Below are 21,231 nucleotides of genomic sequence, written 5' to 3'. Positions count from 1 at the left end.
CTCTCTAACAAATTATTATTAACAGGTGGTTATTGATCGAGCAGACGAAGAATAATTGCGTTTAGCTATCTCTCACGGTGGAACGATCGTTTGGAGTAGAAGCGGATTAAAAAGTTAGTCTGGCAAGTTCGATAGAAAGTTCCGTTCGGTTGGCGAGAATCGGCAAGTCTCAAATTATAAAAATTCTTAGTGCAATATGATATATTGTCATTTTCTTTTTGTATTTTCTTTTAACACCATATAAAGTTATTATTTTTCGCAAATAATAAGAAAAACCAAAATCTTTTGTGTGTAAGATTTATTTGAAACTTGAATATATTTAATACACAAATTATATTTTTATATTAAAAAAAAAATTGTGTATCATGTTTTTGAAGATATTTTATATGTAATCATCGTTAACGACTCGTTATGAAATAAAACACAGTGTTTACGACAGTCCAGCTACGTTACGAACGAAATGTTTCTAGACTTTGTTTCGTGGTAAGAGAAAACATAAAGGGGCAGAGAAAGGGAGAGAGAAAGAGAAAAGAGAACCGTTGCAACGATCACTAACTAGAACGAAAAGTTAATCCTAAACTCGACGGACACACGAAATTAGTATATAAATTCGTCAAAATGCACCTTTGTATAAGCAACCACTCGTCAACGTGAATATCTCAACGATCTTTTGACGTAATGTTTTCTTTTTTTCCTTGTTAATTTGATAGAAGTTTCTCTAGCTTTAAAAGGAAAGGTTTTATTTAAAATAAAAGAAATGCAAAAGAGAGGAACGAAACAATTTTTGGATTAACGCAATTCTCCATACTTATATATATAAACGAAATAGGCAAATTATTCAAGAGGTAGGATTTTTAAAACGATCTCGCATCGTATGAGATTAAATAAATACACGAACTAAGATATATTATATGTTTAAAAGCATCATAATTAATATAAAATCAAATCGCTACTCCAACGACATTTCGTATTCTAGAATAATAACCGCGAAATCGAAGAATTCTGTTTATCGATTCGATGAATAATATTCAATGTAGAAATGTCAAAGCAGCCATTTTTGTACTGGTGACGCTAGAAATAAGAGATAAATCGCATCGCTTGTTAATAAACCCGCATATCGATTTCGTTGATAAGGGACGCGATATTTCAATAAGAGTGTTAAACAATTATTGTGTGTACGTTGTAAGTTTGTAAAGCTATTAACAAATTAATTGCTTCTAGATTGAGCGAGAGAGAGAGAGAGAGAGAGATTACGATTTGTCATGGTTAAATATTTACGGTGATTCGCATTAACTGATTGACATAACATGCATGAACAAATGCAATCAAAAATAAAAATAATGATCATATTATATTGAAAATTTTCTCTTTGATTTGTATTTTTTTTCATTTTCTTTTTTCTGTTCCCATAATTATCGAATTCAATAACAATTTTCTATATTTTCCAATGTAAATTATAATAAATAAGTAATTTCTACCATTTGATTGATGATGATTCGATCGAAAGTTCATTTTCGAAATCGTCGAAATACAGGTAATAATAATTGGATTTTCTTCTATCGAATCGACGTACTACTTAACGGAAAGCGTTGTAAGTCGTTCGATGAACGACGATGCATTATGAATTTTGGTAGTCGGGAGGGAAGACCTAACGGTACCCTTAAGCCACATGCAGACACGGAAGATTCAATTATTTAACCACGCTTCTCACGGCGAGCCGCAAGCCTAATTACCAGGTAGAGGTGAGTTTAGAAACAGAAAGATGATGACGACGACGACGACGACGACGACGACGACGACTGTGAAAGTCTAATTAAACAGTTATTCGTCTCTTTGCTTACATTGGTGCTCAACGCATTGGATGTCGAGTAAGTTACATTTATCTTGGACTAAAATTGAAGGTTGTCAATGATTTATTAACGTAAATCTAAGAAAATTCAGTCAAGGAGTTGGGACATAAAATAAAGAAAGAAAGAGAGAGAAAGGGAAGAAAAAGGGACAGCAAATATTTTAGCTGGTTTAAAAAAGTCCGACGTTCATTTAAAGGTAACCACTTCTTTTTTAGGTATTTTCCAAGAAGTAATCGTCAAAGTAGTTAGGAAAAAGAGTAAAAAAAATAGGAAAACAAAAAGAAAAGAAGTGAAATAGAAAGAACAATTTACTTCTTGATAATCTTTTTCCTTTCTCTTTACCACTTATCTGATAATTAACATTGATGCGATCGTTATTATAAAAGGAAAAGCACGGAGAACCAATTAACGAGAAAAATCTTAGCTTCTCGATGGTAAGAAAAACAGAGGATTACGAGGAGACGTAGAGGGTTGGTCGAGGTTTAGGAGAGACCCTAGGGTGTAGAGAAGGGGGAGCATGGGGATGGGAGAAAAGAAAGAGGAAGAAAGTTTAAGAAAGAGAGAGAGAGAGAGAGAGAGAAGAAAAAGGAAAAAAGCATGGCCGGATGGAATCTGTATCCCTACTGACTCTATTTAGTCTTTCGAAGGATCTTTAAATCGCTAGTGTTTGTTTCGTAAGCAAAGAAGCGTTGGCTTGCATTGAAATGTTCGATAGACGCCACCAAACAATGTCTAATATCTACGAGAATTTCCTTTAAGGCAAACGTGAAGCACACCGTCCTTGATACGCTATATTTTCATTTAAAGACTTTTTTTCGCCTCTATAAAGAGATCAAAAATCCAAGTAAACTCATTATAAAGTTACGTACTCTTTTCAAGATCCTTAAAATGATATAGTATATTTATCATTATTATCTTTATTCTCTGTGTCTCTCTCTCTCCCTCTCTTTCTCTTTCTTATTAGTTGTAGCAAGAAGCTTTAGGTAAATGCAACAACATTTTCCTCCTCCAAAATGCATACGAAAAAACGGTAACATTTTCGATTCCGATTGAGAAGACTGAGCATATTTACTTTATATTTTTACTTTTCATATTTTTTTTTAGTTGTGTATGTGTATGTGTATGTGTATGTGTGATCGGTCGATCGATAGTCAAATAAAGTATGGAAGATTCTAACTTAGCTAGTTGTGTGTGAGGGTATGTATGAGATGCATCAATCAATAGTTATGGCGAAATTTGTTTATGGAAGCATGAGAAGGGATTTATATATTTGGAGTGAGAATGTGTTGGGAGACTGTATTATTATGTAAGATTATGCTTATTAGATTTTTGCTTGAGAACTATTAAATAGTGTGTTTAAGATCAAGAAAATTTATAACTAAATACATTAATATACTGTAATTACATATTTTAAGAAGTTTAAATTAAAAGCATTATCTGTAACAAATAAATTAAGCAAATACGAAAATAGAATAAATATATACATATATAAGAATGTTTAAATGTATGTATATAAGAAGTGTTCGTTATTAAAAATAGTGTTAATATAACAAACTAATTTTATTTTAAATAATTACAAATATTAGTAAACTACATTAGAGAATCTACTATATACACTAAATGATTGATAATTAATGAAAGAAAATGTATATTGTATTGTAGTTTATTAATACCGAGTTTCAGTTCAACGTACTTTTCTCTTTGAAATTCTCCGTTAGCCTGACTCGTTATCCTCTGTGAAAATTCTTTTATTGATTGTTGCTTAAATGGCTTTCCGAAGACTACATGTATATGTAGAATGAAAATAATATTTTAAAAGTCATATAAATAACATTCAATAAAAGAACTTTCATAGAAGATAACATGCCAGTCTGAAGGTGAATTTCGAAGAAGACGGTGCTCCAAATATATATTCCGTGCTTTCAAACAACAAAACACAATTCTTCTCAGTTAATTAACAATCATTTAAAGTAAATCGAACAGTAAAACCTTCCGTAATTATTTTCAACTGTCGATCGGCTGTGGATTCATTAAATTTTATCTGTCGTCTAGAAAGTTTCGCATCAACAAAAGAAAAAAGAAATAAATATAATCTATTAGTACGAAGATAAACTGAAACAAGAAGAATAATTTAAGAAAATTACATTCCAAACATGTGTACTACCCGCACACATATATATATATATACACACACACACACACACACAATTATTTTTTTGTTTTTTTTTTATTTAATTTCTTTAATTTTTCTCTCTATTTCGTATCGATACGAATTTAAAAGTATTAAGAAAATATAAAATGTTTCGAACGGTCAACTTCGATTGGGTCGTTCGTATGAAACCTTTTCGATAACTTTCGAATGAAACGTCCAAGCAAATGGCGCGTTCTTCTATTTTATTCATTCAAAAAATCAACCACGACGATGACTCTGCTCAAAATCGGCACAAACGATATTTTCAGTTGCCGACGAAGCAGCCCCGGTTACCGTTCCGATATACATATATAGACACAATATATGCACATCTATACATAGAGTCTATATATACTACATTTATATATATAGTTTTGTGTGTGTGTGTGTATGTGTATGTATGTGTAGAAAGAGAGAGAAAAAGAGAGAGAGAGAGAGAAATGGAAAGAGGTAATATTCGGCGATTAAAAAGGAGCGACAGAACCAATATTACTCGGATTTTTATAGCCAATGTTGAATTTCGAAATCCTGGCGTTGGAAAAAAGAGTAGCAACGACAGAATGTATGTGTGATGAAAGAGGGAGAGAGTGGGACAGGGAAAGGGAAAAATGGAAGGGGGAATGAGAGAGAGGAACGGAAAGAATTATCCACGCGGATTCTAAAAGTTCAATTTTCCGGAGCGACGGGAGCGTGTAACGGAAAATCCGAACGACTTTTTTGTTTCGATCCTGCTGGAACTTCAATTCCCCGGGTACTGAATATTCATGCGATTTTATTAACCACGTTTCAAACATCGCTTTCGCTCGGAACATCCTTTATCTTCTTAGATCTCTACTTTCGTTCGATCTCGTCACTCAATTTTTTTCTCTGTTTCTCTCTCTCTATTTTTTTTTCTCTAAATTTTTGAGGGATATTTTCTTTTTGTTATATTCTAATGTAATATATTTCATATATGTATTGATATTTTTATAAATTAAATTTGTCGAGTTTTTCGATTTAATATCATCAAAAATCTGAGATAAATCAATTTCATAAGAGAGTTTTCGAAATAGAATGTAATTTCATGAAATTACATTTTATTAGTTAAAGCTTAAAATCTTGCACGAAATGTAATTTATTCTAACCTTTAATATTATCTTTGAAAAGAGAAAATAAAAAAGTAAGAACTAGAATATATAGAGAAAGAAAGTAACAGTAGATTAGTGAAAAAATTTAACTAAAAATCTAATTCCATTCGCGTTCTCAATTTGTAAGTATGAACTCGTCCGTTTGTATTTTTTCTCTTGCCCAAGGATGATGCTTTAAAGTGTCTTTTTGCAGGGATTAACGTGAATGTTCTTACAATGAGAATAAAAAAGTAGAAAAGAAAGAAAGAAAAGAGAGAGAGAGAGAGATATATAGAGACAGAGACAGAAAAATGTAACTCGCATACACGTTTTCCTTGTAAATAGCTCGTTTCACGGCAGGTAAGCCTCCTTCAGTTTAGCCAGTTTCACTTTTCTCACGCGGGGAAAGGCAAAACGATAATTTCATTACGTTCGTTAAGCTTTCGTGGTACTTAGAAACGTGTACGTAGAGAAGGAATATCCAGTCCAGAAGAAAAGAAACGCCTGAGTCCTCTATCATTCGTGCAATTAGGCATTTTATTTCGAGCTCGTCAAAGAAACTTCTTTTCTATTCAATTTGTGTGTTCTCTTTCTTCTCTTCTTTTTTTTCTATTATTATCATTAGTATTATTATATTTATATAATATATTGTTTTTATTATTATTATTTTAACATGACGGAAAAGTAACGCGCCTTTTGTTAGTCGTTTGTATTTAAAAATGAATCCATTTCTTCGAACTTGTCAGACTAAAAAGAGGAATACGAATTCGAAATCGGATTGGTCAATATCGCATTTTTGATCAAGTTTATACGGTATTACTGGTAATACGATTATCGGAAAGATTTATGCTCTTCTGATAAATAAGCTTAATGCATGCAACAATACGACGTAGCGTTATAGCCGCGAATATTATTTGAGAGCCGTATGCATTGTTACCCAGTGCATTTCTATATCTGTATATTATATTTATATATTCCTATATAGTAATATGTATATAAATGTATGTATTATATATCGATCTTGTATTTATTTGGAGAGTTCGAGAATCGAGTCGACGCACGTTGTTAAAATTCCCGCGCCAATTAAATTCTATCCTTCAACGAGGAGAAATGTATTTTTTTGCTTCTTTCTTTCATATTTTTGTTTTTATTATTATTCTTATTTTTATTATCATTATTATTATTTTTATTAGTGTAACAATTATTATTTTTATTATTTTTATTATTATTACTATTAGTATTATTATTATTGTTATTTTTTCATATTATTATTATTGTTATTTTCTCTCAACTGTTAATATTTCCTTAGCGAAATAGCGATTATTGTTCGGTGCACGTATGCGAGTTCAAAACTGGCTTCATTGTTTTTCAATTTCAATTCGTCCTGAATTGTTATCACTGTTCCACGGTTGTTTTGTTTGTTTGCAAAGCTGTTTTTCAGTTTCGCAAACCGGGTAACGGCAAGCTTGGGAAAGTTCACTTTAACAAAAAAGGACTCCCAATCGCTATCGTTCTTGGAACGTGCCGAGCATATGAATCATCATTTTATAATGTTCAATGTAGCGCGAGATTCTTCATAAAGAGGGTGTGTGTGGTGGGAGAGGTTTTGGTAGTAGGTGGTGAAATAAAAGTAAAATGGATATGGTAGTACGTTTGGAAGTTTAAAAGAGATTTGATCAAATATTCTGCGTTAGATAGAAGGTGAATTTGATCGAATCGGTCTCTCTTGACGACGCTGGTATGCTTCCTAGTTAAAGCTTAATTTCGAGAGCTCGTACGGGAAAGTACTTTCCATATTACGTTATTACTAAAGCTTCGCGAACGTTTTCTCTAGCTTCGAAAAGATCCCATGGGTTCCGATAGAAATTTTTCCCTTGGGAATAACAAAGAAAGAGAAAGAGAAAGAGAGAGAGAGAATGAGAAAGAATGAAAAAGAGTGTAAGACAGGGAGAGGAAGAGAGAGAGAGAGAGAGAGAGAGAGAGAGAGAGAGAGTAACGAAGAACTTTCACCGAGTTATTCGCAGCCGCATATTAGTGCACATTCATCCTTCGGAATAGCGCTAACCTCCGACCTGAGAACAATTTATCAGACGTTGAAGGTCGGTAGCTCCGCGGTTCGTGGGTTACTTATTTGCACGTTTCCGCAGTTTACATCGTTTTAGGAGCCTCCCAACCTCTTTCTTCTTCTCTTCCTCTTCAAACTCCTTCAAGAACTCAGTTCGTTTCTTCTCGAAGCTTCGTGAGAATGAATTGGCAATACGAAAGAAGAAAACGCTCTTACTCCATTTTGAAGCCTCTCGCTTTTCGCCAATAAGACACGTATTCTGAAATGGAGATAGAAGGTTTGTGTTGCTGCTATTACAACTACCGAGGTGTTAGTTGCAGTAATAATGGCAGTAGTATTAGTATTAGTAGTAGTAGTAGTAGTAGTAGTAGTAGTAGTAGTAGTAGTAGTAGGTAGAGTGAGAAAAAGAAAAAATCGTTCGAGTTACCTTACCTCTACGCACAAGAAATATATGTATCTCTACACTCGAAGTTTTTATTCATACATTAAACATAAACGTTGGTAGCGATACGTTGTTCGAAAATGGATGGCAAAGTTCAAAGGGCTTGTATCATTCATGATAGATATAACTAAATATGTATGTACACATACATCCATACATATAATCGAGTCCCCCATCAATTTGAATCGTACTAAATTATCAACTATTACGAAACGCCGGTGTCGAATTGAAGTTTTTGCTTATCGAAAGTCTAATACGATCTTCAGAGAACTCATGGCGGCACTCGACTTCTTTAGCGAACTCACGTAATCGACGACTGAAATTTTATGGTAGCACACAAGTTTCCCAAGAGTCTCATTTTCGGATAAAATCATAAAGAAATATGTTTATCTTTACAACGGGATCTTTAACGTTTAGATAAAGTTTTATAAATTTACAGATATTTTTTAGATTATTTCGTAAATGTAAATTCGTACGCGCGCGCATTAAAAATGTTTGGTAAATATATAATTGTTTGATTTTCTTTTTTTCTCCCTCTTTCTCTCTTTAGCTCTCCCTGTCTCTTATCTAACATTTCAGTTTTATCAACTCACGGTAAAAACAGTTTGCCATGTAACGCATTCGTACTGCTTTCGCCGGGGGCAAGCAAAATTACCACCGAAAAACTGAATATCTTTTACATATGAGACAGATATGCATATATTCATAGGATATTTGTGTCCTTCCTGAATATCTTATGCACATTGCATATATATTCTTGTAATTATCATTCGTATAATGTTTGATGTGTTGGGATTCAGATATCTTGTTAAATATTTGAAAAATTTAATACCATTTGATATAATTATCGATTTGATATAATAAGATATACATATATATATATATATATATATATATATATTAGGGTGGGTCAAAAAAATAAAAATCAATTATTTTTTTTTTACAAGTGACACGGAAAAACGGGTTGCTAGACACCTTAAAAAAATTCTCACCAAATATGAGCGCTTAATTTTAATAGGAAGATCCTTCGCGTCGCAGTTTTTTATTTTTTTCTTAGTCCAATAGAATAAAATTCATACCTCATTATTTATTGATTGTACAGAAAAATGTTCTCGAAAAATTTTGTAGGAAATTTAATGCTCTACAAAAAAGGTATCTTATATTTTTTCCGTAAACCTCACCATTTGAATGATATTGAAGATTTAAGTTTGATTATTTTTAGACAAATCTCATTTTTGTTATAAATTTTATAACTCAACAATAAATGACTATTAAAAAATGCGCAATAAAAATTTTTGTAGGAAATTAACAACTCTATAAAAATGGTGTCTTATGTTTTGGCGATTAAATTAAGCGTTTATTCTATTGGACTGAGAAAAAAATAAAAAACCGCGATGCGGAGGATCTTCTTATTAAAATTAAGAGATCATATTTAGTGAGAATTTTTTTAAGGTAACTAGCAACCCATTTTGGCGTGGCACTTGAAAAAAAAAAATAAGTCATTTTTTTGACCCACCCTAATATATATATATATTATAAAATAAATTATATATATAAATATAATAAAATATATTATATATATATAAACTTAGGTTATATTTTTTTATAGAAAAAAATCTTATAAAAAGGAATGTATTTTGTAAACTGATGGGATAATGAAAACTTGTTCAAGTGCTTGTTGAGTATCAAACATATTAGAAACTTTTCAAATAGAACCAAAAGCTTTTGATCATAGCTTATCGAGTGAAAAAGCTTAATGATAAGAAGAAAAAGGATGAAAATAAGAAGGAGGTGAAGAAGAAGAAGAAGAAGAAGAAGAGAAGAAGAAGAAGAAGAAGAAGAAGAAGAAGAAGAAGAAGAAGAAGAAGAAGAAGAAGAAGAAGAAGAAGAAGAAGAGAAGAAGAAGAAGAAGAAGAAGAAGATGATGATGAAAAAGAAGTGGATGACAAGAGAGAAAGAGAGAAAAAGAGAAAGAGGATGGAGCTTTTTCCGTGAGTAGTACGGCCTATTAATAGTGCTGTAAACTTAGGGATTACAGCACGTCGAACCGTAAGTTCATTTACGATCCGCTGAACCGCGGATATTGAAAAGGCACCAGGTACTGCATTACCCTCCATTTTATGACACCATGGATGAACGCGTCGACGTGATATAGCGCGACCGCACGTGGTGATTAAAACGCACAGTGTTATCCACGTAGAGAGAGAGAGAGGGAGAGAGAGAGCTTTATGCTTGGTCCTAAGATTCACACAATAACGGAATTTCCTTAAGAGATGTGATTATGAGCAAATAAGAAAAAGTAAGAGAAAAAGAAACAGATGTTATAAGCGAATATACGATTCGAATTCATTAACTTTTTCATATCCTGTGTTGCATCATATAAATTCTTATTTTTTAATCGATTGGTTAACAATCTTTAACTAACAATATAAGTGATTATTACTTTTTTTTTAGTAGAAATGAAGTTTGACGGGTGATTTAATTTCAATCTACGAGAGAAATAATTTACAAAAAAGCATAGAAACATCTCTTCGTTTAACGACATGTCGCGTAACCGTGATGGAAAAATAAATGAAAGAGAAAAGTAAAAAAAAATACATCCAAGATGGTAAACCGTTTTACAACTTAATATATCAGAATTTATTTTACGCCGATAAGAACGGCCTCCTCCCTCCTTTTCCCCGTAAACGAGAATTTATGATAAAAGCTGGCCGCGTAGGATAATCCGGAACATTTTGCGTAAAAGTGAGAATGTGCTGGCGCAAACGATTAAAGCTCGTTATTGTCAACGCGCATGAGATATGGAAAAATTGTACTTTCGAAAGTTAAGAATGAAAATTTATAAAGTTTAATAATAAAACTTATAAAGAAAATGTAAAATAAAATTTATAAAGAAAACATTTTAATGATTCGATGAAAATGCTCTCGATCATTTGTGCTTCGTCGAATTAATTTCACATCTTATAAGTGAGTTGCATCACTTAGGATCACAATACACAAGCCGATTGTGTAGATACACATGATCAACGATCTACTAAAGCTTATATAGATGCTTTTACAGGATTTAAGTCCATTTCGTATTCGCGAGATCGTAAGCTGGTTCATTAACACGAATGACAATCGTCTTAGTGCAAGCTTTTCATATTCTAGATAAGATCATAGGATTTCCACGATAATGTTGAGAGTATGTTTGCTATTGAAATGAAATATTTATTTAAATTATTAATTATCTTGATCATTTTCAAAAATCATCTTTGAACAATTGTCTATAAATTAATTTTATTATAAATTATCATTGTAATTCACGTAAGTATTAATAGTTTAGAAAAGAGATAAAAACTACTCGATCATCGTAAAAATTGTCGATCTTGAAGAGATCAGAAATGATAGTTATGAAAGGAGATATATAAGTATATAGAAATAAATTAAAAATATATAAAAATGACGGGTCTATATAAAAATTGAAAAATTCACGAAAAAGCGCAATGTTAGTAGACTATAAGGATTTATCCTACGATTATTCGCTTATTTTCTAAAGGCACATCACATCGAAAGATCGGCAATATTATTTCTTAATTGAGAAAAGCTTTTCGCCTTGTCGGTATATCTCTAGTCTAGTTCTCAAGGGAAATAGATAAGCGCGATGGAAAAATCGATAGCTTCTGCTCACGGGTTTAATTGCACTGTGCACCATTGGAAAGTGGATAAGACCAACGTTTTCAGACATCGAGGAGATCGTCTTGAGAGACTACCGCTTGATTTAGGCCCGACTACTTTTTCTCAGCATTCTGACTATTTAAAAAAAATAGTAAGAAAAAGAAGTTTGGAAAAATGAAGTAATCTCGGAAAAAAATGTAGAAGTACCAGACAGAAATCAAAATTAAAGGAAGATTTAACCCGCGCGAAAAATATTTTTCAAAGAATAAAGAAATGAATTAACTTTTATTATTCTTACAAACTTTTCAAGGCTTTGTAAAAGAGAAGTAATAAAAAAAAGAAAAAAAAATAGAAATAAAAATAGAAAGGAAGACTACTGGATTGAAATTTATGAGTCTTGCATATCGCCGCTGGCTGATGCAATGAAAATACGATATAGTTATACTTTATCTCTCATAGAGATCTCTTTTTCTCTTACTTAGTTAAGACCAAATCGTATTCAGGATGGTAAAAGTAAAAAATAAAAAAAATAATATTAAAGAGATATTATTACTTAATCGATCTATACTCTTTGCGTTTTATCCGAGATGATAGCGAAATAGGATCGACTCCCGTTGCACTGGACTTTTAGCTGAACGTTTTAAAGCTTGCTAAACGGCTAGCTGACGTTGGAGACCATTTAATTCGCTGGAAATGGGATTCTCCCCAAGCTTTGAAAAGTACTCGAGAGTCAGTAGTGCTGTTGCAAACGTTGCAAAAATAATGACGTTATCATTCGTCTTCATCAGCTTATATCTAGCCAGGACCTCGGCCAACCCGGCGTCGGCCCGGCCCTCAACAACCGTTCGTTCTCTTCGTTGTTACACTCCTTCTACACACATTTTCACACATATTATATATATACATACATACACACAGACATAGATATTATTAATACAGGCAGAAGCCGCCACGCGTATTTCTTCAGCTTAATCGATAGCGCAGAAATCTGTTCGTCTCTTCGGTCACCCATCCATCCATCCATTCATCCATCCATCCATCCATCCATCCATCCCATCCATCCATCCCATCCATCCACTCATCCATCCGTTCGTCCGTCCATCTATCCATCCGTACATCCATACATCTATCCATCCATCCATGAAACTAACGCAACGTGCAACGTTGTGCAAGAAGTGTGTATTATCGTTGTCGCGCTTGTGTTGGCCGCCGAGTCTTCTTTCCCTCGAACTTTCCTTCGAGAATACACGTTGCCCGAGTCGGTGTAGAAGGAGGATAAAGAAGGTGGTAGAGGTGGGTAGTACGGTGGTGGTGGTGGAGGTAAAGAAAGAGAGGAATTCCAACGATGCCACTATGAGACGATAAATACACGCGAGACAATGCAGACGAGACTATTAGAGAAATTTCGGACCCTGATAAATGTAACTACATCATGACAAGATAAAAGAAAAAAAAATTTGTAATACTTTTTATCGCTCTAAATACTTATTGTTTTTTTATATTAGTTGTTCTTTTTATCATAATATAAATGGAAATAAATATATAAAAATATCAGCTTGAGTGAGCAATATGGAAAAGAGGGTGAGAAGGATAGATAAAGAGGGAAAAGGGGAAACGAAAAAAGGAGTGAAATTCGAGAGGAAAAACGAAACCATATCACTGTGGAACGTATTTTAATATGTATCGATGGACGACCAGAGATAGAGAGGGTAGAGAAGGGTACGACATATCGTCTCGGATCGAGAATCACGATGAATCGGAGGTAGTGAGGGGAAAAAGGGAGAAAGAGAAGGGAAGAGGAGAACAGACGTGGAGACCGATTGGATTTAAAGGTCCGCTTTCATTGCTATTCCGAATCGCGAATCGAGCTTCCGCACGGCTTCTGTCGTTCCGTATGAAGGCATTTCTCTGATTGGTAAATCTACGGCTGCTCAATGATGCGTTTATTTGTCGAAGAATTAGGACAGGAAGCGAGACAAAGCGACGAGGATAAGAATGGGATGGTTAAGAGAGAAGAAAGGAGGAGAGAAAGAGAGAGAGAGAAGGATGGAGACAAGGTGAAAGGGGTAGATTCTATCCAGTGGCAATAAGGGGAAAAGGAGCGACAGAATGAGAGAGAGAGAGAGAGAGGGAGAGAGAGAGGGTTGCACATTGCTCTACCGCAATCAGTAAACCTGTAAAACATTGGATTAGGTGTTCCAATCTGACCTTCCTCTCAATGTGTATGGTTAGACCGAGAACGGACTTCCAATTTCTAGCTGGATCCTTCAATACACGTGGTTCCCACTTCAACCCACGACTACGATACGTTATCCAATTGCTCTCAAATTATTCTTATTTCGTTTTCTTCTTTCTCTTTACTATGGCCACGGATGCGAATGAGCTGGCTCTAGCCACGCAGGAAGAGAATTTTAAACTCTTATGTCTCTCTTCTTCCGTTCCGGTCTGTTTCCTCTTTCGAGGAAATCTTCCGGATATACTCGAGTAAACGGAGAGAAATCTATAAGATTAGGGTGTAAGCGCCGTGTTGGATCTGCTTATACGTTTGGTTTCTAAACAATTCATCGATGGATGAATATAAACGAATAGGTAAATAGAGATCCTTTCTAACGTTTTCTTTTAAGAGAGGATTCTTTTTCAATCATTTTTTTGTATCTTCTTTTTGTAATATCATTAAGAAATTTCAAATAAAGTTATTGTTTCGTTGAAAAGATGAAAAGAATAAAAAAAAAAAAAGAAAAAAAAGAAAAGGAAAAAACTAAAGCAAACAAACCGATTGTTTCAGAAAAAAGATAAGAGAAATAGAGCGATGACTACGAACGAAAGAAATAAAATGGAGAAGAAGGGCTATAGCACAGTGAAAAATGATATTCGAAACTATCAAGGATTCACACTTTCTCTACTCGGTTTCTAGGATTATATCCTGTGGCGAACGTTGCCAGGGTGAGATCTTTGTCGCAAAAATGTAAGCAGTAAAGTATCCTCACTTTTCATTTGGGCTTATCCCTTTTTGCCCGACGGCCATGGTAGCGCGTTTTCTTCAGGGTGCCTTTCCTTATGATCCTTCAGACAAGGTTTCGAGCAACCACTCGACGATGTTTTTGTACGAAATCGTCATGTAGCGTGTCGTAATCCGGAGAAAAGAGAATAAAGATAAAGAAAAAGGGTAACAATCGAAAAAAAGAAAATAGGAGGGTCAGTAGATGATTGACAGAGAAAAGAAGAAGGGGATGAAAAGAAGGAAGGAAGGAAGGAATGAAGGAAGGAAGGAAGGAAGGAAGGAAGGAAGGAAGGAAGGAAGGAAGGAAGGAAGGAAAGAATGAAGGAAGGAAGGAAAGAAGAAAGAAAGAAAGAAAGAAAGTAGAAAATCGGCAAGAGAGCCTGCTCATATTCTTTCTAACTCTTTCTTCCATTCTATCTCTATCACCGTTTCTCTCACTCTCTCCCTCTCTCTCTCACTCGTTTACTCGAAGCAAAGGTGCGCACCCTATCGGTTGGTCCCCACCCCAAGCAAAACGTTTTCTAAGGGTGGGGGTGTAGCTGCTGCGCGCGAAGCCACCGGCGGCTGGTGTACGTGTGCGCTTGTGTCGTCGTGTTCGAGTAGGGTGGGAGTAGAGAGAGAGAGAGAGAGTGATAGGAGGAAAGAGAGAGAGAGAGAAGCATGAGCGTAAGCGAACTTTCCCTAACGCTCGATGGCGTACCAGTGCGGATCGTGATTCTGCGGGACGCGCAGTGTCGCGCGTCGGCCTTTCTGATCTTCTTCATTCTGCCGATTATACCTCGCGTGTTCTTCGTGTAATCTCTAAGAAATAGATTAAGAAAGGGAATATAGACACACTTGCATTTGTATACATTGTTGTTCACGAGAAAGCAACTAGATAAATAACAACTGATGGAGCATTAAGTTAAAATAAGATAACAACACGCGGAAACGTCGTTTAATCGTCGTTTAAAAGAGGTACTAGTTTCGTGGATGATGATGTATATAAATTTATAGTTAAAGAGAACGAAAGGAAGGAGAGAGAGAAAGATAGCAGGAGAAAAAGAGAGTGAGATTCTTAGAAAACGCGGTTTACTTTATCGCTTCGAACCGACCCGTTCCGTCGGTTGGGCATCCCGCGCGGAACCCTACGATCGAGAGAAGGCGCCGTTCAAGGTCAACGGCTCCTCCAAAGCCTTTTTCACCTTGGTCCTTTCTACGAGCGTGCGCCAGGATACTCGAAGAACTAACTTTTGTCGTTACTTTATTTCGGCGACTTTTTTTCCTCCCCCTGTCACCTTTTTTCATACTTTGTTTTACTCTAATTCGCTGATGTAAAGAAAAACATAGATAGATAGACACATAGATATATAGATAGATAAATAGACAGGGAGAGAAAACATTTAAATCATAGTACACGAGGTGACTAGCTGAAGGTGCCGTTCACGCGCTCGCCAAACCGATTAATTAATCTCAACGCTCTGTGGACCGTTAGTAATTGCCTTTTTCCAGTCTCCTCGTTTCTACCCTCATTTTTCTTATCCTTTTCTTTATAGAGTAGAGAGAAAAATAGGATGAAACTAAGCTTAGCGTAAAATATTAAATGCTCGACGAAAGCAATGTTTATTAATCAGTTAAGGGATAAATAATTCGAGATTTAGTATACACCACCATTCGTTTATTTGATAGTACTCGAGCCGTTGCAATATTTTGTCAGGACTGTGCGCGAAGTTACGTCGAATAAAAAATACAAAATTAACGTGGCAACCGATGCATCATGACGCATCGCGTGTACGACAGTTATACAATCAAAACTGAATACTGTTCACGAACGATCGCAGAGGGGCGTTGATATACATGGATGAAGAAGCAGTAGGAGGAGGAGGTGGTGGAGGAGATGGAAGTGAAAAAGTTGTCTTTATCGTTTTTCGTATTTTTTTCGTATTTATACTGGCCATGTTTATACGTGATGTTTGTTGGAACACGAGGAAAATAAAAAAATAAAATAAACGTGCATATGTATAAATATAAATATATGTACATACACATATCAAATTAAAAACGATTCGGTATTTTATTTCTATATGTACTTATATTGACAAAATTCTCTTGCGATTATTACTTTGTTGAAATTAATTGAACATATATTGAAAAATTGGTGTTGTAAATAAAAATGGGAGTAGAAAAAGTTACGTTCGAACGATCTCCGCAAACATTTAGAAAGAGTAAAAAAGGAAGATGATATAGAACTGATAGTAAGAAAAACAAAAGGATTACTTTTGAAAGTTAAGAGAAAAATTGAATCGCGTAGGAAAGACGTGTTCTTTTTTCTTCACGGTCTAAAGCATATCGAACTAGAGACTCAGCTTCCTTGGAGTCACCTGACAGTGGTTAGACCGGATCCACGCTCGATTGCGTTCTATTATCGCGATCATTTAAAGAAGATCCTCGTCCTTGTTTTCATCCTGGTCCTTCTTCTCGTTCTAGTTGTCGTCGTTGTCGTCGTTGTAGTCGTTAGGTGAAGAACGTCAGGAGATCGTAAAGCGACCAAGCTGGGTAGACTCATTGTCAGTGGTATTTCCAATTGGCCCGTTGCGATCTCCGGGAGTGAAACCGGTTCGACGACCAGCCCTGTTCGCGTCCTCGTCCCTCCGTCCTTCCTTCTACCTCCACCACCCTTTCTTTATTCTTTCTTTTCCTTTTGCTCTCTCTCTCTCTTGCTCTTTTTCTCTCTTTTCCTCTCTTTTCATTCTTCATCCGAGCGCAACTCTCTTTTTCTCCTCGCTTGATCGGTCTCGCCTTAGCGAGTTGCAAGTTTGCAAGTTGCTGTTCCTGCGGCTCGGCTACTAGTTCCAACGTCGCGAGTATTTTCAGTGCTTGCAAGACTTTCAACGATTCTTCGCGAATGATCACCACGGAAGTTACCGACCGGTTTCGCTTCTTCTTCATTATCTTCTTTTTCTTCTTCAGAGTTTCTCTTTTCCGCGAGTTCATTGTCGAAACATTTTGCAGTGTGAGTTAGAGATCTTACTTTTAATCAATTTCTACGACGAACCATTTTTCAAATGATTTTTAATCGAGTTTCATTGTGTACAAATTAAATGAGATCGATAAGATTTTTCAAAAGATTTTCAATCGTATTTCCTCGTTGACGAAGAAAAACTAACACGTATATACTATAATTTCCGGTAGTGACCCTCCCCAACTTCAAGATTACATCTTTTTTTTTTCGTTAACGAAACAATGAAAGGATATTAAACTTTGTCGGTCTCTTCGAGTGTGATATATATATTTTTTTTGTTTTTGTTTTTATTTTCAACAAAAGTGAACCCCAACTTACAAATTGAAAGGAAGAAGTAAGTGAGTTGTTAACTTTACGAAATGCACCCTCCGGATCGTCGCGAGCGCGTCGTCGGAGTCGCGCGCTTTTCATTCGCGAACGCGAATCTAAACGATGAGAAGAAGTGCCGATATTTGTCACGACGATTATAAGATAATATTTGTTGGTTAAGTGTTTTTGGATAGAACCCAACGAAATCAACTTTTATAAACAAAGAAAAAGTGTTAAAAGAGAGAGAGAGAGAGAGAGAGAGAGAGAGAGAGAAGAAAAAATAAAATATACGATAAACTACCACGACTTTGAGCTATGAAACGGACTGTACTGTGCTCGATAAGAAGACACGGATAAAACCAACGCACACACACACGGACACACGGAGCTTCTCTTCCTCTCGGTGGACATGTGCGTGAAATGGATTCACCACGATCTTACCGGTTATTCGTTCAAGTTGTTAGTTCGCGTGTGCATCGGAATTAAAAGTATAGATCTGCTTTAAGATATAGAAAAGAGAAAAATTGTTGCAGATATTACAAAGAAAGAAAGAAAAAGAGAGAGAGAGAGAGAGAGAGAGAGAGAGAGTGAGAGTAAGAGTAAGAGTAAGAGGGAGAGAAAGACCTGTCTAGGAACACGTGTGTGTATTTATGTATTCGTGTAATAACGCCTATGCTCGAACAACAACTTCCAACGGTGGTAACGCGTAACGACAGTCGCGTTTATCGAATTAGGGCTAATTTCGTCGTTATCGTCGTCGGTGGCACCGTGCGGAGGGTGGCAATAAAATTCATCGAGCATCATGGATGCGTGGAAACGCGGAAGGATTATCTACGCTTATCTCATATGGGTCGTCTTCAAGGCTACAGCAGCTGGAGGACTGTTTGGTGAGTAAGACTGTTTACTTTTCTGGTCGATTTTTTTTTTTACCTCCATCTTATTATTCTTCTTCTGTTATCTCCTTTTTTTCCTACTCGATTCGATAAGATTCGTCGAGGTCTCGAACGACGACGACGATGGGGGATATTGCATAGGCTGGATAAGGATAAGCAAAAAGAAGAAAATGAGAGTGATATAGATTTCTTCTTTATCCCCTACGGCAGCTTCATGATGGACCCAACGCGAACAAACTTTTCCGATAATGAAGTAACTTTTGTTACGTGGCGAAGTGTTACTTGTAGCATGGTGCAACGGATATAACGTAGCTTTTCGACTCGAAACTAAGAAGACAAAAAAGCAGAGAAAGAAGAGGGAAAGATAAATAGAGAGAAAGAGAGAGAAAGATTCATCGGTATCGATCGTAATTAAGGCTCCAGGTCGATGTTAACGATCGCTGTTTTCGATCGTTGACAAAACCATCTTCTGATGAGGAGGGTGGTTTTTTTCACCTCAATGTCGATAGCAAAAATAACGTTTCCTCGTAAAATATCGTTCGCCTGAAGTGTAACAGGAGAGGATAGGGGATGGAAAAAAAGGTGGTTCAAGTGAGATAGAGAAAAAGGAATGGCACGGTTTTTGCTTTTTGAGAGGCATAACACGACTGTCATTTTGATCCGAGTGTATATTTTGTAGATACGCGCGTAAGAGGGATTTAGGGATAGAAAGGGAATGAAAGAAAGAAGGAAATAAAGAAAAAGAGAAAAAGGGAGAGAGAAAAAGAAATAGAAGGGAGGAGGAGGGAAATAAAATAGAGAGCCGTCGATGCTTTTATCGTGAAAATCGTAGCTTCTGCTTTAATCTTCCTGACGGCGACGGTGATTATTACGAGACGCAGAAAAATATTACGTCGAAATAACGGAGAGAAAGCATTTTTAATCACGGCACTCTCTTGAGCGATAAATATCTGTTCGTGCTCTATGCTACGTGGTAAAAAGAAATAGATAGATAGATAGATATATAGATAGATAGATAGATAGATATATAGATAGATAGATAGATAGATAGATATATAGAAAAGTAGATAGGAAAAGATTGGGTGTAAAGGGTTCGGAATTAGAGAGAGAGAAAAAGAAAAAAGTTAGTAAATATGAATGTATGCAACGTTCCGGAAAAGGGTTCGACTCGAGAATAACTTTAACCTTTCCTTTCCACTGAGCGTGCAAGCTGCTCTCGTCGTAACTGTAAACAACGATGACGAGATAGCCTCTTTCTTGCTTGCATACGTGCGCGAACTCTTGTATTTGCGTTTGTGTGTATGTGTGTGACAGAGGGAGAGAGAGAGAGCACGCTTCTTTTATCGCGAAAGCGAACAACCTCCTGTATCGGATATAATGTAGACGGCGCATAAATTATGCGGAGAGACCTTATCGGCTTCGATTTAATTAGCTGTCCATTCCGTAAGAACTTATCGTACGGTACGACGTTACAAAGTTTACTTGTACCTACTCGATTTCCGTCGAAAATCTACCAAAGTAAAATTTAATTAAAATATAATAATAATAATAATAATATAATAATATTAACAATAATAACAATAATAGTAATAACAACAACAACATTAATTTGAGAATAATAATAATAATCATATTCTCGTGCTGGTATTGACGAGTGTTTTAATAAACCAAAATATCTAACGTTAATCGTTTATATTTAATTTTGTCGTTGACAAGCATAGCAAACGTCTTAAGTTATCATTATTGTATTGTGATCAAAAGATCCATCACAATTTATCAACGAAAGCGATTAGCATGCTTGTTTTCCTAGGGAGAAACGTAAGTGTAACGCGAAATCTCATTACCGCAAGTCTGACCACGTAGCTCAAAACTTGAATTTAATCAGAACGTTCGCAAGCATTAATTCGCACTCGTTCGTAATATTCGTAGCTCTATATAGTATTTCTGGTAATTGCTGGAAAATGCGACTGACACTAACGAGTATATTAAATCTGTTGGTTAATAATGAATATTTAACGAATGAAACCATGAATTGTGGATTGTTTGAATTTGGAAAAAGGTTTTCAATGAAAAATATATTATTTTTTTCATTAATAGACAAAGAGACACGATAGACAATATAGAATTAATATAATATACATATTTAATGATTATAAAAATGTTAATTTTTGTTTTTGTTTGTTTTTCACACGCGTTCCTTATATAAATGCTATTATTAAACTGCCCGTGTATACTTTAGTTTAATTAAAAAGGTAACAAATGTTTCGACATTTCAATTCATGTCGTTTAATTTCTTCCGGAGTAAAAAAAAAGGAACGTTATTTTAATTAAATTTACTTTTTGAAAGGGTCTCTTCAGAAAAATCAGGTCGTGTTTGCGAATTTTCGAACACTTGATAAAAAACTATATGAATAATGTATTTCGTAATGAAAATATATATATATATATATATATATATATTTTTTTTGTATTTATTTATTTATTAATATCGTTTTAACTAGCGTTACGACGTTAACAATATTAACGATCCGAGTAAGTGAGAATATGTTATTAATGATTTTAATTACTACAAGGGGCATCTGCTAAAGTAATGATAATAGTTTATGTGTAGTTGTTAGAGAAAGAGAAAGAGAAAGAGAAAGAGAAAGAGAAAGAGAAAGAGAAAGAGAAAGAGAAAGAGAAAGAGAAAGAGAAAGAGAGAGAGAGAGAGAGATCA

At 35.1% G+C, this 21,231-nt stretch overlaps 1 protein-coding gene and 1 long non-coding RNA gene across 6 annotated transcripts in view; one reads left to right on the top strand and one right to left on the bottom strand.

Annotated features, from left to right (window-relative positions):
- Positions 1-21,231, bottom strand: part of LOC149030978 (uncharacterized) — a 99,407-nt gene that overhangs the window by 40,049 nt on the left and 38,127 nt on the right. The gene's annotated exons all lie outside the window — the stretch shown is intronic.
- Positions 15,021-21,231, top strand: part of LOC107074147 (Protein tyrosine phosphatase 99A) — a 431,245-nt gene continuing 425,034 nt past the window's right edge. For 3 of the 4 annotated variants that reach the window (XM_089177243.1, XM_089177245.1, XM_089177242.1), the window contains exons 1-2: positions 15,022-15,269; positions 17,262-18,509. In XM_089177243.1, the coding sequence (XP_089033369.1) occupies positions 18,425-18,509 (85 nt within the window). In that variant the 5' untranslated portion in view covers positions 15,022-15,269; positions 17,262-18,424. Of the gene's footprint in view, positions 15,270-17,261; positions 18,510-21,231 lie in introns of all 4 variants that reach the window. The other variant, XM_089177244.1, reaches the window with a different exon arrangement.

This window comes from Polistes dominula, unplaced genomic scaffold (genome assembly GCF_049000335.1).
Source record: "Polistes dominula isolate Pdom_NZ unplaced genomic scaffold, Pdom_raw_medaka contig_20, whole genome shotgun sequence".
Taxonomy (NCBI): Eukaryota; Metazoa; Arthropoda; class Insecta; order Hymenoptera; family Vespidae; genus Polistes; species Polistes dominula.
Note: the sequence above shows the minus strand (reverse complement) of the source record. Positions and strands in the feature narration are given on the sequence as shown.